This window comes from Lutra lutra, chromosome 8 (genome assembly GCF_902655055.1).
Source record: "Lutra lutra chromosome 8, mLutLut1.2, whole genome shotgun sequence".
Classification (NCBI taxonomy): domain Eukaryota; kingdom Metazoa; phylum Chordata; class Mammalia; order Carnivora; family Mustelidae; genus Lutra; species Lutra lutra.
In genome coordinates, this window is record NC_062285.1 from 97,462,632 (window position 1) to 97,481,539 (window position 18,908).

The following is an 18,908-nucleotide window of genomic DNA, read 5'->3' on the forward strand; positions in this document are numbered from 1 at the left end:
GTCTATTAGTATTTTAAAAAAAATGGAGAAATTTTAGGGACAACTAACAACTAACTGCTACAGACCCGAAAGAGCTCGGTGGTGTATGACAGAAATAGAAAGGAAGCAAGAAGGGTGAGAACAGTAGAAGCTGAATTACATTTACTTAGAGATATATTCAGTCTTTTAACACACCATCTTCCAGAGTAGAAGAGAATGTTTAAGAGGCAGGAAGGAACCGTTAGGGTCAGGGAAGGGAGCGACATAAAGAGGTGCTGCTCCTCTTTGAATTTTCCTGAAGTAAAAAAGAGTGAAGCAGAATGCTTAATGGACTGAACAACCAGGCAAAACATTTTCTACTGGCGACATCAGCACCATTAGCAGTTTAAATTAATTCACACAACATTTACTAATATGTAAAAATACCTTCCATTCTGTAAACGTAACAAAGTCGCCTTTCATTTATGGTATGCTTATTTTCCTTGCTATTTAAGACTGACAGATGCCCTCTGCCCTTCAATCATAAATTTTAAATTGTTTAACAGTGATTCTTTTAGGAAGGAAAAGGTGATTGTATAAAAGAAACCAACAAAGGAAGTAGAAATTTTATTTACTTCAAATGGTTTGTACATTACATTAATACGTTCTATCATTCAAATAGAAAAAAATAACCATTCATTTTATGAAACTACACAAATCCAAATACACTTGCAGAGACTTCTTAAGTCTAAAAATGTCGAATAGTAACACAAAGGAAAGCGTTTAGCGATATACAAAGGAATAAAAAGAGATTATTTCAAAGAACATAAATTTAATTTTGAGTGACAATTGTTTTTCTGAAAAATAGAGACTTCACTCTCGCAAAGTTTCCACCAAAGGCACCATAATTTCAAAGGGTCTTGTTTACAGCCCAGCAAGTCACTCAAGCTGAGGTGGGGACTGAGGAGTAGGAGCGAGGTAAAGTGCTATAAATCTAACTCGGCGAGCGCAAGCTCATGCAACAGTGCTTTAAAAACTGGCTCCCCTGTAAGTTCCCTCCCACCAAGTTTAAAAAAAAAAAAAAAAAAGGAAGGGTGGTGAGTAGAAAATACCAACGGTTTCAGCAGAGGGAAACTCACTTCTCAGGAGGTGATGGTGACATGCTGCCAGTCCCTGGAAGTGCGTGCACAAGCACCGGAGATCGCGGGGGCTGAGGGAAGAAAAGGGGACAGCGATCAGTTTTGCTTCAGGTGGTGGGAGTCGGGGGTGGGGTGGGTGTGGGGGCCCTTCCAGGCGGACGTGGGAGGGGCGTGGTGTCCGACACGAACACAAACACAAACACGTTCCGCGTCCCCAGAGAGGGCGGGCCGACGCCACCTCACCATTCCCCGCCCCTGGACCCCGCGGCCCGCCACCGACCGAGGGCCAGTGCTCAGTGCAGAGCAACCCGGCCCCAGGCGGACTGTAGCGGCCGTAGAGGCCCTGATCGTTACAACGGCTGCGAAGAGGCTGCGCGCCTCCCAACGAATCGGTGGGAAACAGGCTGGAAGCCGCGGAGAAAAGGTGAGGGAGTGAAGCGCCTCTCCCCACCCCTTGTTGAACGCGCGGGAAGCGGTCTGCCCACCCCCAACCCTGTCCGGTTGGCAATCGCTGTTCCCACCTTCCGCCGCCGCCTTCAGTGAAGCCGGAACGACGGGGGTCACGGCGGGGGTCAGAGGGTAAAGGTCTTGCTCCCAGCAGCCTCCGCGGTGGATACGTCGCCATCTTGGATCCGCGGGACAAGAAAATTCATGCGGTGAGTTTTTGGCAAATTTTCGGAAGTCTGGCAGCGGGGCGCGCGGCGAGGGCGGCGGATTCGGGGCCCCCTCAAGGCTGGGGAATGCCTCGGGGCCGGCCCGGCCGCGCCCGGGGTCCGCGGGCAGCGTCCTGGCCCGCCGCTTCCCGTTGCTTTTGTCTCGGCTCCAATCGAGAGAGGGAGAGCGGAGCGGGCGGGGAGGGGGGGTGGCGGCGGTGGAGGAGGGAGGGGGTGTGTATGAGGAGGGTGGTGGACGGGACGTAAAGCGTCGCTGTACTTGGGTGGCTGCAGCGGCAGCCCTGGATTCTAGGCCTGGTCCCTTTCGCCGGAGCTGAGGCTTCCCCTAGACTCCGCTCCGTCCGGCTCCCGCCAGCGCGGAGGAGCCGCCACCGCCGCGCTGCTTCCTGAGGAAGAAGAGAAGGCGGCAGCAGCGGTGGCCGAGGAGCCCGGGTCCGCTTTAGACGGGCTGCCGCGTTCCCAGCAGCTGTCGCGGTCTCTGGCTGTTAATATTTTCTCAGTACACCCACATCACCTGCAACTTGTGCGTGTGTGTGTGTGTGTAATAGATGGGGTTGGGGGAGACGGACACGGGACTGGCTAACGGGCCTCAGAAGCCCCCAGGCCCTAGGATACCAAAGAGTATGGTTGGTAGAATGGGGAGGAGTGCAACTGTAATGCTTTCTCTGCCACCGCACCCGGAGGGTGAAGCTTGCGTGGAGAGATAGAGACTGAGACGGGATAGTCCTGGGGCGGCGGAGGAACCCGAGACGCTTCTGTTTGTGAAGTTGCTAGTCCTAGCTTTCTACTTCCGCCGGGGCCTCTCCACCTTGTGCTGTCTTGGGTCTAACTTAAAAGTTTCACGGAAGAAATGAGTGGGGTTGAAGGAGGCCTTCCTAGTTTTTAGTTGAGGCTGTAGTCCAGCTGGAAAAGAGAGCATCTGACTCTTGTTAACTGTTAGTCCTCGGCGAATGAGGATTCTAGTTTTCTTTTATAAAAGCTCTTCCAATGTTTTAGAATTTGCATTTATTCCTGCCCCTGTAGGTATGGTATTACCACCACAAAAGTCTTACATACGGGTACCACTCTCTCGGAAGGAACCTAAACATCAACTTCCTTTGAATCCTAGGAGAGGCCTTCCTTCACTTTTCAACATCCAGAAGACCGAATGCAACACATTCTGTTTTATTTTCATAGAACTTTTGGTCAAAGGATCTTACTCCTTTCTTAATCTTCTGGACCTATTCTAACAATTAAGTACATTAATACCAACCCTTAAACGTTCTTGGAGAAATGGTGGAGAGTACTGAGTTAAAATCTCTTCACGAGGGAGGCTATACTTTATTCCGTTCAAAGTTAACACATTTCCTGTCATGCTTGATAGTAGGAATTTCTAGACTTGAGGAATCATTAAGTGTAGCTTTTGATTCGCCTTTTGAAATAACATTAGTGGAAATAAAGTATTGGGTGTTGGATAGAAATTTCAAAGTACCTATTTACATAATTGGTTTAAGTTGAATTGTTTGGGAATACTTAGTATATTTGACAGCAGTTATTTCTTAAATATCAGTGAGCACATATCTTTTGCAATTTTGGAAGATAACTTTATCCCGGATTAAAAAGGGTTGATTCAGAATTGCACTGGACTGAAATGGTTAAAATGTCTACATTGAAATGGTTAGAGGTCTACATTCAGATATTTTCATTGAAATATTGCTTAATGGACCAGGATCTTTAGTAAGCTTTGTATGTTGAACTCCTCTTTAGTTTGTAGTTCTTTTGTGATAATAAATCTAAAGGAAAAGTAACTATATATAAAACAAAAGACAAAACTGTTCCACTTTCTTGACTTTGTAAGTCTCATTTACTTTTAAAAAGGTACATTTCTCATTTTCTAAAGACAGTGAATTGCAGTGACTTCTGTGCATACTTTGTAATTTAGCCAGGAATTGAGAAACTTTCACATTTTTTGCATCCTAGTTAATGTATCAATAAAAATAGATTATCTTAAGCAGAACCCTTTTATTCCAAGTATACTATATAGAGATATCTGTAACCTAATCTGATACTCTTGGGGAATGAGAATTGCCTGTATGCTTAACCAGGCAACAGATACAGCCTTTAAAAAATTTTCAGTTTCTGTAATACTTCGGTTTTAAAGTAAATTTATGTTGTGGAAAAATTGGGGCAGAATGTAAGAGTGTATTTATATCCCTTCGTTTGAGAGGTACTTGATCTTGAAGATAAAACACAAAATTATATTCCTCCTCAAGAGATCTAATTATCTGTATTGTTACTTAATGATTTTCAATGTTTAATTTACTTTTTGATTTTTCAGAGATACTTAGTTATAACCTGAAATCTCTTTTTGTTCATAAGAAAATAAGTTCTTCAGATATATGAGTAGATTTCATTAGAAGTGCTTCTAACCTAGTTGTTTTGGTTCTTATCTCTGGTAGGTAATGGTATTGAAGGTACTTGTATCTTAAAAGACTCTTAGAGAATTTTTCACAACCCATGGGAAGTTATAATTTTGCCCTGTTCAGTGACAGATTTGCTTCATGAGATTTTCTGACACTATAGAAAAGTAGAGGCATGCTTCACTTCTATATTTATAAAATAACGAGTAGACATTAATAGACTAGTAAAAATAAGGTTTTTTCTTGCTCTTTAAAAGTAGTGATAAATAATATTTTTAAGTTATGCTGAAATTTTTAGCTGTACAAATGTTCTATTATTATATATTTATTTCCATGTGGTTACTTAATAGGCAGTGAGGACAGCTTATGCAAATAGTGATACAGTCTTAGGAAAAGATACTACTAAATAAGATTTTGTTTGTTACCTAGACCTCTGGTAGATTTTGTAATACAAAGAAGCAAAAGAAAACCAGGGTACCAGGTAGGGCAGTTTTACAGACAGAGTCAATCTGAGTTGCACTGTAATTTTTTAATATAATTACATCCAATGTGTGTACATACATTATCAAGGGATCTAGTGCTGTGATATAGGAATCATTCTGATTGATGATATAGGTGATCATTCTGCTTTACTAAGGATAATTTCTACCTGTGATACTTAACATTGTGACTTTCACTAGATATTTTCAAAGAGCTGTAAAATTGATGTCTGTTACAGAAAGCCTGTCTTTGAAGAGAAATAGAATAGACATTAGGGTTTTTAGGTTTTAAAATTAAAATCTTGACCTTGGTTTTGGAGTCTTTTCATCTTCAGCTTAAATACTATATACATATTTTTCCTCTTGCTTTAGTTTTTCTGTTTGGCATCCTTTATTTTTAATTCTTAAAACTCTTCTCTATGACGGGCCATGCTGATATGGCTCGTTCATTTATTTACTTTGTCTATACTTTAGGGATGACCTGGAAAAAGAATTCCCTATTATGTTTTTCTAACAGCGTGTTCTCTGAGATGCAGATGCACATCTCTTGGCATATCATTTGGGGGTATGCTGCATTATGAAATAATAAGACGGTTTATAGTGTTTGTTTTTTGGTAACATTTCATAGCTTATATAATATGGAAATATAAGTTATATAGGAGAAAAAAATTTCCCATTTCTGGATACTCTTAAATATTTTGTATAGGCTTACTTGGGGTCTAAGTCTAGTTATATATAGCTAGATATTTTGGACATATTTGCCACCTTTTCCTTTTTTTTTTTTTTTTTGCTTTCATGTATATGTTTTTATGTGGGTGGGAGTACTTTTACTGTCACTTCTTTGTTGTTTGACAAACTTATTCTTCAGAACTTTGGTGTCACTTTTTAAAGATTTTATTTATTTATTTGACAGACAGAGATCACAAGTAGGCAGAGAGGCAGGCAGAGAGAGAGGGAGAAGCAGGCTCCCTGATGAGCCGAGAGCCTGATGCCGGGGGTGGGGGGGGATGCGGGGGATGCGGGGCTCCATTCCAGGACTCTGGGACCATGACCTGAGCTGAAGGCAGAGGCTTTAACCCACTGAGCCACCCAGGTGCCCCTCTGGTGTCACTTTTTAAATGAAATCTTTCCTGAGTCCCCAAATCCTTCTGTTGTACTTCTTTTAGTCTTCAAACCTCAATAATTAAACGTGTCTTGCTGTATTGTAATTTACTGTCCACTCTATCTACCATAATAACATCCAGTGGACTGTAAGTACCTTCCTACCTAAAAGGTAGGACTTTGTTTTTTTATGTTTACATTTCTAGTATCTTCTGTAGTGCATAGGACTCAGTAGGTTATCAATAAATATGTGGTAAACTGAACTGGTGCGGTATCATCTTTTGACTCTGTGCTTTGAGAGAGCTGAACAGACTGGAGAAGGGGATGGGAGGAAGGTCCACCTTGTATTCTTTTGCTTCCTTGAATTTTTTCTTACAGATTTGTATCTAATTAACTACCTAGGGGAAACTAGATAACCAGCTTCTTAGAGAACTGTATGTAGAGTAAGTGTAGGAAAGGGAAGGATATTAGTAATAAAGTGCCTCTGGCAGAGTGTTTAAGTCTGTATTGCTGTATTTTGTATGGCTAAGGTCACTGGTTGAAGGAGATGTTTAGTACAGACAGTCCCAGACTTAGGATGGTTAATTTGATGATTTTTTTTGACATTATGATGTTTCAGAATGGTTCAAAACTACTGAAGGAGTAGAAACTTTATACTTCAGATTTTGATTCCCACCCACCCCCGGGGCTAGCAGTGTGCTATATAGTACTCTTCTGGTACTGGACAGAGGCAGCCACTCAGAGCTCTCAGACAGCCTGTTGCAAGGGTAAACAACCAGTACACCTATAACCATTCTGTTTTACACTTTCAGTATAATATTCAATAAATTACATGAGATTTTCAGTACTTTATTATAAAAGATGCTTTGTGGCATTTTGTCCAGTTGTAGGCTAATATAAGTTTTTTGAGCACATTTAACGTAGTAGGTACGCTAAGGAACAGTCTTCAGTAGGTTAGGATTATTATATGCATTTTCAGTATAATGATAATTTTAATTTACAATGGGTTTATTACACAGTAATATATATTTGTCATTGCTTAACCATGAGCTCCTATTAGATTTTGTCTTTTGAAGTTAGATTGTTTTGTTTTCACATTTTTACTTCTAATAATTGAGTGCCTAGGAGCTCTCCAGTTCAAATACCATTATCCTTATGAAAACTAGGTAGAGATGACTTAATGTATTTTTATTGGTAGTTTAAAACCTAAAAAGCCCTGAAAGTGATGTTTTTTGTTTTTGTTTTTGTTTTGCAAGCATGGTGGCGAATTCCAACTGAAATTGGTAAACCTAACATAGGCATCTAATTTTCCAACTTTCTGCTGGAGAAGTATTAATGTATTTGATTATTGGTATTGTCGAGGCCACTCTGGAATTTATTAGGTTATAAATGATATATACACTATTTTGTCTTTTTAAAACCTGAAGAATTTCAGTTTTGAGAACCATCTGGCCTTTAAAGGTTTGAGTTAGAGATTGTGCACCAATTTTGTGTCCATTTTTTGAGAGGTAGAAATTAAATAACACTCACTGAATTGCATTTAGTGGAGAGGCTAATACTTCACTTAAGTTTTTAGAAATCTTCTAAACGCTTCATTTGCTTATATATTTGTCAGAGACTTTTTAATAATTGAAAAATAAAGATAGAGAGGGTATTTTTAAAAAAGATAATTTGAGGGGCTCCTGGGTGGCTCAGTTGGTTAAGCGTCTGCCTTTGGCTCAGGTCATGATCTCAGGGTCCAGAGATTGAGCCCCACGTTGGGCTTCCGCTCAGCAGGGAGTCTGCTTCTCCCTCTCCTTTGCCTCCCCCCCACCCCGCTTATGTATTCTCGTTCTGTTCTCTGAAATAAATAAAGTCTTTAAAAAATAAAAATAAAAAGATAATTGGGGGAAAAAAAGATAATTGGATCCAGTACTCAGGACACCAGTCCTTTCTCTGCTTTTACTGAGTTGAAATGTTTTTCCTTACATGAAAGTAGATGAGTGCCACACTTAGTAATTTTTTTACTTAGCCAAGGAATGGTAAAATAAGCAAGAGAAAATTATGTGTCCTGGCAATTTAGGTAACAACGAATAGACTTGACTTTTTTTTTTAAACATATTGATATGCCCTCTTACCATTTATACGTTTGGATATTGAAACAGAACTCCCTTTTGTGTCAGCATCTTGACAAAATGTAATGATTGATTATGTAATACAGTGTGTTTGGGAGAGGAACATTTGGTTTTGTGTCATATTTGGCAGGAGTGTGTTCTTGTGTTCTTTTTTATATTGTAAATTATGCTTATTCATATAATTTTCATATTTAATTTTCTGTTGTAAGAGTTTTTAGAGACTGGTATCATAACAGTATTCAATAATTAATGTCATTCAAAAGACCTGATTTCCTTTTGGCTTAATTTTACTACTTAATATTTTAAAAAATAGTTTATAGGTTGCAAAGCACTTTCATATGCATTATTTCAATTTTAAGTTTGTTTGTTTATGTAAAATAATCTCTACACCCAAGTGGGACTCGAACTCACAACCCAGAGATCAAGAGTTGCATGTTCTTTCTATTGAGCCAGCCATGTGCCCCCAGTATCTCAACTTTACATGGTTGTCATTTTGATGGTTACTTTTTAAATAAGTCTGTATGTTAACATTAACATAGAGCTAGAACAAGCAAGCTGCTTTGACTTTTACTGAAATTAGTAATTGGTGGGATGCCTGGGTGGCTCATTTGGGTAAGTGTCTGCCATCACCTTAGGTCTTGATCCCTGGGTCATGGGATAGAGTCCTGAGTGAGAAGCCTGCTTCTCCTCCTGCCTGCTGCTCCCTCTGCTTGTGCTCACCTGTGCTGGCATGTGGGCTCACGCTCGGGTGCACGCTCTCTCTGACAAATAAATACATAAATAAATCTTCAAAAAATACATAAATAACATTAATAATTGGGAATTATAAAAACCATTTTATTCTTAGACTGGATTCAGCATCTAATATATTTCTCAGTTTAATGCTACACTAATACTACTCTATCCTGATTTATCAGATTAAATAGGTATAAGTGGAAGGGTTTTGTTTTTAATTGGTCATCTTGCTGATTCAGGATAATTAATACAGACTTTTGAAAGAGAGGTGGGAGGAAATTTTTTGCTTCAAGCTTGACTTTGGTAAAATACAACAGTTCAATTTTAAAATATTGTAAACTGTCAAGAAATGCCAGAACTTTAAATTATATTGTGTTATATAAGAATAGATAGTAATATTATATCACATCGATGCAACATTTTATAAACTTACTGCACAGTTATTTTGGAAGGACAACTTGTGTGGAGCAGATATGCCTTGAGTTTTGCCTTGATTTACTAGTGTACAAAATAGTGCTTTAGGGGTGTAGTTTTTATAATTTGAGTGTGTTTGGCCTTAGATTAGGAAAAAAGTAAAGCTATAACCATTCTAATCTATGCCCACTTATGAGAAATTGTGGATGAATTCATAGACCTGTCAAGCCAAACTTTGAGATGCATGGCAGAACTATTTAACCTGGCAGCAATGAGCAGCCTCCAGAGTGTTTAAATTTGATGTGAGATGTACTTCTGTATTCTGTGTGTGTGTATATCACACATCCTAAAATAGATGTGTATGTATTAAACAGTTGTAGTCTAGTGCTTCAGGGAATCTGACTCTGCTTTTTAGGTGTTTCGGAGCATAGTTTGAAAACCACTGGACTTGATCGCTATGGTCACTTCCACCCTGAAATTCTGTGGTTTTAGAAAGTCAAGGCTGTTTCGTCTCTTTGTAGATACAGAATTCATAGGATTTACTTGTTTTTGAATAACATTTGGGTAGAAATTGTTTAAGTTTCAGGCCCAAGTGATTCAGTGTTAGCGTTATAAGTATTTTCACATAAATTCTTTAATAATTTGAGTGTTTATGCTCTTCTAGACATTGCTGTAGTGCTGGGTGTATGTGATGGTGAACAAGACAAGTCTCTGCCTTCATGGAGCGTACATCTTAGGGAGACAAACAAGTAAATAATTTCAGGTAGTAATTGTGATGAAGAGAATAAAGAGGGTTAAAGGTATAGCAGTTGATCACAGATAAAAGAAGGAAACCACTTTAAGTATAGTGGTGAGGGAAAGCCTTTCTCTGGAGGTAGCATTTGGGCAGAAACTGAAAAAAAGAGAAAGCCATGCAAAAGTCTGGGTGAATGGTTTCCCAGACAGGAAGAACAGAGGGCCCTGAGATGGGGTCAAGTTTTGCACGTGGTAACAAGAAATTTCATCAGCAGTTACTTAGTGCTTTTGGCATAAATAGGGGTAAATTCTAAAGGAAAAAAGATAATTAAGACAGTTTGTGTCTTTCAGCTGTTGAAAATACTGTGTTGGATCCAGTAATTTACAGTAACTTTTACAGACAGCTATAGGCAGCAGGCATTATTTTTTACTAAGAGGCATGATGTTTTCTATATCAGGTGGAATTGGGAATCTTCCTGCATTAGAGGAAAATTATAAAAGAGTAGATTTTAAACTTTTTACATTGGCATAGAATAATCAAATGCTTCAAGAGTTTTGGGTTTTGCAGAGCTGTTCATAGTAGATTTTCCTTAGAAATTAATTAGTAATAATTTTCATGTTTAATTATATCTCTTTGTACAGTTCAGTACACTGCCATGCACTCTTAAAGGTGCGACTGAATAATTCTTGAGGTTCACTTTTTGTGGTGGTGTGGTGCATGCCGTGGATACATGTTAGAGTAGAGCAACCTTGTTTGAGGTAGTTAATGAGTTTTTAAGGAGGAGATAGTTGCATTGGGCTCTGAAGGGTGATTGGGAGTTCACTAGGTGGCGGAGGGCACCTGATCAGCATTGTAGATACACCGAGCCTGGGAGAGTGTGTAGGATTTGAAGAATTGCAAAGTAATCTGTTATAGTTCTTAATGGAGTTCTGGGACGGTAATGAGAAGTTGTCTGAAGGAATGAACTTGCCATAATGTGGGATGCTTTTTTACATGATGAGGAATAATTAATCGATTTTTTTTTTAAGCAAATGCTAGTGATAATCAGATTTATGTTTGTGGGGGGGGATTTTTGGATTCCACAGTCACATTATAATTAAAATCACTAGCTTGATGGTGTGAAATTCTTGAAGGAATATATTTTCTTCATTAGAAAAATTGAGTGTTTTTTATTCATACTGCAGGATTTATTTATTAAGAACTGTATGACTGAAACTCTTAAGTTTCTATCTTCCAGAGACCTGTTTACGCCAATACTGGTAGTTAAAAGTTTTACATCAATGGATGAGATTTGTTACATACGTTTTAGGGCAGGCAAAATTTAGATGTTGTTATTTGACATTATTTGCAGGCATGAGATTTAACATTACTTAGATAAATTAGAATAACCCCAGCAATATGAGTTAGTGATAGATTCTTTCATAGAAAATGATACCAACCTTTACAGGTGTTCCCTCCTTTTCAAAAGTTCCCATTGTGCCACTTTGTTTTTATGAAATATCTACATTATTATCTGTTTTCCCTAACCAAAAGAAGAGAATTTTTGCTTTATGAGAAAAGGTAGAAATGAAAGTAGTGTTTAGTGTTTTATAGTGAGTCTCTTCAGTGCACATTTGGAGTGAACAAGAGGGCCGCTTCTCTAGGAACCACACTCAGCATCTCAGTATCAAGCTGCCATAGCTTTGAACTGTGTCTGTGGGCACCTGTGCTTTATCTTGATTTATTTTGCGCATTTGTTAGCAACAAGTATCCTAAGATATCAGCAAAGCCAGAGAAAAGTTTTGGGGAGCTTTGGGAATGCTCAAAAAAATTTCCATACAAATTAATGGTAATTGCTTCTCTTTAAGGTTTCATAGGAATGCTTTATTTTTAGATAGTGGAGAAACCTATATTTATGTTACTATAAGTGCTTATTTTACAATGTTTAGATATGTGCGTATGTGTATGTTATTCAGAATACTGTATAACAGTTACACACTTATTTTAGGTTATCGGCATTATTTGTTAATTCCAAAATGCAAAAAAAAAAAAAAAAAAAAAAACCCTGAAAACCTCAAATGTATGTTTTTATTTTATTTTTTATTTTTATTTATTTATTTTTTTAAGATTTTATTTATTTATTTGACAGAGATCACAAGTAGGCAGGCAGAGAGAGAGAGGCAGAAGCAGGCTCCCTGCCAAGCAAAGAGCTGGATGTGGGGCTCGATCCCAGGACCCTAGGATCATGACCTGAGCCGAAGGCAGAGGCTTTAACCCACTGAGCCACCCAGGCGCCCCTCAAATGTATGTTTTTAAATAGATTTGATTCCATAGGAATGCAGTTTGAGCAAATTAGTACTTTGATAGTACGTATTATATACCAGTTTTCATAGCAAAAGTTAATGAATTTACCATTATGACTTGGAGCTGCCCAAGTTACCTGATTGTCTATTTAGTTCATTTTTGGCTGAATAAGATGGAACTGATTATGACTCCTGTTAAAGAGAGTTATTAAATTGTGCTGCGATTTTACATGATGTCATTAAATTCTCTGGTACTAGCTAGTCTGAATGGGAATAAGCATTCTACCACTTTTAATTAGCTCTCTGACTTATTCTTCCTAAACTTCAGTTTTCTCATTTGAAAAATGTGGGTAAATAGATTTGATGTAAGGAATAAAGGCTCGTGTCAGGTTTTTGTTTTGTTTTTAGAGTGGGATTGCTACTTAAAAATGAGATTCTGAAGCAAAAGAGAATTAGCCACAGTTTTTCAGAATGCAATATGCTCTTTTTTGTGTCAGATTTATAAATGTAAACAAGGAGAATGCAGTTTTGCTCTTAAGAATCTGCACGTTTTTGGGGCCCCTGGGTATCTCAGTGGGTTAAAGCCTCTGCCTTCGGCTCAGGTCATGATCTCAGGGTCCTGGGATCAAGCCCGTGTCGGGCTCTTTGCTCCCTGGAGAGCCTGCTTCCTCCTCTCTCTGCCTGCCTCTCTGCCTACTTGTGATCTCTTCTGCCAAATAAATAAATCAATCTTTAAAAAAAAAGAAAAAAAAAGAATCTACACGTTTTTCCTACCAGAAATTTTCTTTAGATCACATTGTGTTAAGTACTTTGGTGGTTCTTTGAATAACATAAATATGTTGCTCTATCTGAAGCTCTTGGTATGGTGTATGGTATAATAGGCGTTTAGTAATTACTTTGGTAAATGGGTAAACCTAATGGAGAGAGCCTTAGTTTAGGTGTTTACCACTTACAACCGGAGTTATGTCAAGCTGTCTCTAGCAAGTTTCTTTTCTTTGCCTCAGTTTCCATATCCTTAAAATGAATAAAATATCTTCTTAGGAGCATGTAGACTATCTGACAATAGATTTGTAGCAGTGTGGGTTTATGTCACTTTTCCTTTTTTTTTTTTTTTTTAAAGATTTTATTTATTTATTTGACAGACAGAGATCACAAGTAGTAGGCAGAGAGGCAGGCAGAGAGAGAGGAAGGAAAGCAGGCTCCCTGCTGAGCAGAGAGCCCAATGCGGGGCTCAACCCCAGGACCCTGGGATCCTGACCTGAGCCAAAGGCAGAGGCTTTAACCCACTGAGCCACCCAGGCGCCCCAATGTCACTTTTCCTTTATGCAGAGTAAATATTCCAGAATACTGGAGGAAGTTCAGAGGGAAAAATTAGCATAGAAGTTATTATTTATTTTTTGAAAGTTGAGAAACTCAGGTTGTTTATCTTTGAGTATATGCTTATCTTAAACAGAGAGATAATACATTGTTTTTGGGAAGACTACCATACTTGGATTCAGAAAATGGGTTCTAGTCTGGGTTCCAGGAATTTACCAGCTATGTGTTTGGGCAAATCAATTTCTATTGAAGAGCCTCAGCATTTTAGTCATTTGTATCTTTTAATGTTCCTGATGAGAGTTGAGATAATGAAAGCAAGAGCATTTGCTTAATTGTAAGGCAGTGTGAAAGTGTTAATAGTAATGATTCCTGGTTATTAATGGTTGTGATACAACTAGTAGTTTTAAGTTGTGTGTTCATTCTTTCATTTTATTTTACCTTGTGGTACTGCTGTGTCCACTGGGTTTTCCCTTTATTTTTATGTAGTTAAGTAATTGGCTTATTGGACTTTTGGGAGGAGGGAGTGTGGGGAGTTCATCATAGTAGGCCCGTTAATACTTGGATACTTTTGCATGCTGAAGTCCTGATTCTTTCTGTAAGTAAATATGACAGGAAGTTTACCTCATCTTCATTTCCTCTTCATTAAGGATGAAAGATGGTAAATGTTCTTTGGGTTATTCCCATTGTTTGTACTGGTGTGCTTTCTCTTTATTATTGTTAGTCAGGCATGTTTTTTTTTTTTTTTTTCCTTAAAGATTTTATTTATTTATTTATTTATTTATTTATTTATTTATTTATTTATTTATTTGACAGAGATCACAAGTAGGCAGAGAGAGAGGAAGAAGCAGGCTCCCTGCCCAGCAGAGAGCCCAATGCAGTGCTCAATCCCAGGACCCTGGGATCATGACCTGAGCTGAAGGCAGAGGCTTTAACCCGCTGAGCCACCCAGGTGCCCCAGTCAGACATATTTTTGTGAACATCATGCCTGTTTTCCCTACAAGTGAAATTCATTTGTAATTTACAATTAGGCTTTGAGAGTATCAATGTAGTAATTTGAAACTGTTGTATATTCTTTGTTTATGTAATGTGTATGAATAACTTTTAATTTTTTTTTTCTTCTTCCCTTAAATCTGTAAGCTCTCTTGGGTGCTGAGTCCTTTGAAGGATTGAATACCATATAAGGAAAGCAGTACTAAGTAGTTGCAGTAGCAGAGTAAAGAAAGTGAATCAGAGAGTAATGAAATTTGGAAACTGATTGTTCATTGAAGGGAAAGGCTTTGCTTTTACTGTCACCCTTGTAAAATTGGAATTGACTAGGAGTAGCTAGAGAATTTATTTTTTCAGAATAGTTTACATTCTAAATTGTATGGTTAGAGGACTTTTATTTATTTTTTAAAAAATTTTAAAAGATTTTTATTTATTTATTTGATAGAGATCACAAGTGGGCAGAGGGGCAGTCAGAGAGAGAGGAAGGGAAGCAGGCTCCCTGCTAAGCAGGGAGCCGGATACGGGGCTTGATCCCAGGACCCTGGGATCATGACCTGAGCCGAAGGCAGGGTCTTTAACCCACTGAGCCACCCAGGCGCCTCAGAGGGCTTTTATTTTTAATTGTATATGCCAGCCTTGGGCCAGTAGTGTGCTGAAATTTTAAGACATGGCAAAGATAATTTTTTTTTTTCTTTTTAAGATTTTATTTATTTGAGAGAGAGACCGAGTGTGAGAGAGAGCAGAGCGCACAAGCTGTGGGGAGAGGCAGAGGCAGAGGGAGAGGGAGAAACAGACTCCCTCTGAACAGGGAGTCCTACATGGGACTCGATCCCCGTACCCTGAGATCATGACTGAGCTGAAGGCAGACGTTTAACCAAACTGAGCTACCCAGGTGCCCCAAGTTTTGATTTTACAAAATTAGATTCAGTTTTAACACTACTTCAAAAACCGTTTATCTTTATTTCTGATTTATTAATTGGCTCAGAAAAAGAACAGCTAAATTCTTTTGATTTCTAAAATTACTCACATTAATGTATTGAGAAGTTGAACTTTTTTAAAAGAGAAAACTTGTAATAGAAATGATTTCCTTGTAACTTATTATTTTACAACTTTGGATTCTTGAATATAGATACACGTTGTTACAGTATACTGAGGAAATAATACTAGTAGTTTCTAGTTTTACATCTTTATATGATGCAAATAAAATGTGAGGTTATGCTAAAGGAGTCTGGTAAAAAGTAATAAAAGCAAATACTTATTATAGAAAAGTGGAAAATAAAGATGAGAAAAAGAAGAAAATAAAATTAGTTGGCAGTTTTGCATAGTAGAGAACTGTTAACCTGGGCAGACATTATTGTATTGTGTGTGTGTCTGTGTGTGTGTAAAACACTGTGGTCTCTTGTATTTCTCCTTGATTACTAAAGTAACGCAGGGTGATGTGGAATATCCAAAAAATGCTAGAAAGTTTAAAAAGAAAGGGAGAACATCCAGAAACAACCACCGTTCCAATTTTTGTAATAGAGAAATTGAGCTGTACTTAGTGATTTGCAACCTGTATCCTTAAAAACAAACACCCTTAGATCATAAGCATTTTCCAGTGTCATTCAGTATTTATCCAAAACACGACTCCTAATGGGCAGAACATAACTGACTTAATTCTTTATTATTGAACATCTAATTTCATTTTGATGTTTCATTTTTATAAGTGGTATTGTGGTGAATATTTTTGTACGTGTATTCTTAATTTGTGCATTTGATTATTTTTTTAGAAAGTGTTTCTAGGGGCACTTGGGTGGCTCAGCTAGTTAGGCGTCTGACTCTTGATCTCAGCTCAGGTCTTGATCTCAGGGTCCTGAGTTCAGGCACCTTATTGGTCTCCATGAGGGATGCCAACTTAAAAAAAAAAGCTTCTATAAGTGTAATTATTATTTTAAAGTATTGGAGGTAACTCCAGTGCTTATTAAGTAATTGCTGTGTTTTTAGTCAAATAACCGTTCAAGCTTCAATGTCTTCTGTAAAAGAGACTTAATATTGATACTTAACCTCCTAGGATTGTTAGCAATGAGTGATAGTCTATGTATAACAGCACAGCCTACAGCATTCCTCAGCTGCCCTTTCATAAATAAGCTCCTTTTCCTGTAACATTTATTGTATAGTCATTACTTTTAACAATTTTGTCTCTCATTCTACCACTAGATCATGAGTAAGGATTGAGTCAGCTCTGTTCACTAATGTGTATTTGAAACCTTATGTAGGGCCTGACAAATAATTGTTGAATATATGAAAGGTTATTTTCTAAAGCTTTTAGAGTTTACCTTTTTTCTTACAGCAAGGCTTTGCCAATTTACATTCTCACCAGCTATGTGTGAATGAATTTTCTTTTTCACTTTATTGTTAATGAGGCAGAGTACAGTTGTGTAAAAAAAAAAAAAAAGTCCTAAAATTTGAAGGTATAAACTTAGAATATTAAAAATCGATGTTTTGTTTTGTTTTTTGAAGAGTGGATCTTTTTTATTGTACAATTTGTGTTTAACATGTTTTCTGTTCATATCTTTCATTCTCAATAATAATACTAAGAATAAAATAATAAAGTGTTATAATGCCAACTCGGGTCCTCTCCCAAGCATCATTTTATATATCCTGGGGGAAAAGCAAATCATATTTAATACCACACAAATATGGAGTGAGGTTAACATATAGAGGTTCAATACCAAAATTCTGCACAAAAGTGGTTTAAACTGAATAAACAAATGATGTAAAAGTTTAAGAGATTTTTCCCTAATTTAATTTGCTAATTAACAGTAAAAATGCAGCTGTTATGTTAAATGCCAAAATAAGGTTGTATTTTTACTATCTTCTTAAGCTTATGTTGTCTGGAGGGCTTCAGTTTGATACCCAGATGTGAATTTGAAAAGAGCTAGTGGTTTGATGGTGGGGGTTAGACAAAGTAACACTTGTCAGATATTTTCTGTATGTTGTTCATTTCTTTTATTTATTAATTTGGCAAATATTTATTTGACTCCTGTTGTGTGCCAGGCACTGTTCTGAGAGAATATAATAAAATGAAAAAATAAAATAAGTAACATAAAAAACAAGACATACTGTGGCAAAGGGTGGTAGGGGTATGGAGAAAAAGAGACTAGGGGAGTATGAAATATGTATGGGATGCAGATTTAAATTGTTTGGTCTTGGAAGTCCTCTCCTTAGAAGGTGATTGAGTGAGCCTGTGGTGAAGGAACAGTCCTCTGCATCTCCAGGAGAATGATTTCAGGAAGGAACAAAAACCAAGAGCAAATGCCCTGAGAAAGGATGTCTAACCGATTTGATAACTTATGATTGAAAAATTGTGAGGAAGCCTATGTGACTGGAATGTGGTGGGAAGCGGGGAGGATGGTAGGTTGGTACAGAAAGGGTAGGAAACCAGAGGCAAGTTAGGAGAGATTTTATAAGCCATTAAAAGGACTTTGGTTTTAACTCGGAGTAAAATAATCTTATATATACTCTGCACAATTATTACATAGTTGGTTGAATTATTTCCATTTTTTAGTTAATAAAGGTTCTGTAGGGTAGCTTGTAGTTAATTTTTTCAAAGTCTTAATAGCTAATGAGTGGCAGAACCAAGATACGAACTTAGGTCTTTGACTTCAAAGTTTATGGCTGTTTCATTACACAGTCATTCTTGCCCTAGCATACTTCTAGAGGCTTTCTACAACAACCCCTCCCCCACCACCAGCCAAAGCCAAACCAGGATTTATAGTGTGGATCCAGGGTGAGTGTCCCCATGCATGTGTGGGGACTAAAAGGCTCAGAAAACCATTCTCTTAGTGCAAAATATATTCAGATACCTTCTATTACATTATAAAACGAGTTTTTGAACATGCTAGTTTTAATACACTGTATTGATTCCATGGCCCGGTGTTGGGAGCCCATAGTTTGAAAATCACTACACTGTTTTCTTTACAATGCCAGAAGTTCCAAATTTATCTGTGGCTTTGAATTAATTGTAAGAGTGACTGCTTTGTTTACTTAAGAAAAATCCTTATATCTACAGAATTAGCTCTTCGGTTGGGAAGCAAGATGTTATGCAATCAGATTATAAAAATATATAACATTTGAAAGTTCATATATGACTTTAATTTTCCTTCCAGAAAAACAACAACTTAGGAAAGAAACTTAGATGGCGGAATTAAGTCTTGTGGCAAGAGGACAGGACAATTAAGAACAACAAGTTAATGCTGCTATTACCACTACTACTGATTTCTGTCAAACATTTATTATACTAAGTTTTTTTTAAAGCAATTTAGTATGTTACTTAAATATTCTAAGAAGTTTTAAAAATACATATATCTCCTCGGGGCGCCTGGGTGGCTCAGTGGGTTAAGCTGCTGCCTTCAGCTCAGGTCATGATCCCAGGTCCTGGGTTCGAGCCCCACATCGGGCTTTCTGCTCAGCAGGGAGCCTGCTTCCTCCTCTCTCTCTGCCTGCCTCTCTGCCTACTTGTGATTTCTCTCTGTCAAATAAAAAAAAAAAAAAAACAACAAAAAAAAAACCATATATCTCCTATTATAAATCT

General features: G+C 37.8%; 2 protein-coding genes across 20 annotated transcripts in view; one reads left to right on the forward strand and one right to left on the reverse strand.

Annotated features, from left to right (window-relative positions):
• The window catches only part of LOC125107889 (uncharacterized), a 199,417-nt gene extending 197,684 nt beyond the window's left edge, over nt 1–1,733 (reverse strand). For 15 of the 19 annotated variants that reach the window (XR_007129689.1, XR_007129692.1, XR_007129695.1 and 12 more), the window contains exon 1: nt 1,098–1,722. Coding sequence is in view for 5 of the 19 variants with exons in the window: in XM_047743361.1 (XP_047599317.1) it covers nt 1,098–1,722 (625 nt within the window). In the remaining 14 variants the exon portion in view is untranslated. Of the gene's footprint in view, nt 1–1,097 lie in introns of all 19 variants that reach the window. The other 4 variants (XR_007129697.1, XR_007129696.1, XM_047743360.1 and 1 more) reach the window with 1 other exon arrangement.
• CNOT2 (CCR4-NOT transcription complex subunit 2) overlaps nt 1,723–18,908 on the forward strand; it is a 121,382-nt gene continuing 104,196 nt past the window's right edge. The window contains exon 1 of the mRNA XM_047743357.1: nt 1,723–1,753. The gene's annotated coding sequence lies outside the window, so the exon portion shown is untranslated. The remainder of the gene's footprint in view (nt 1,754–18,908) is intronic.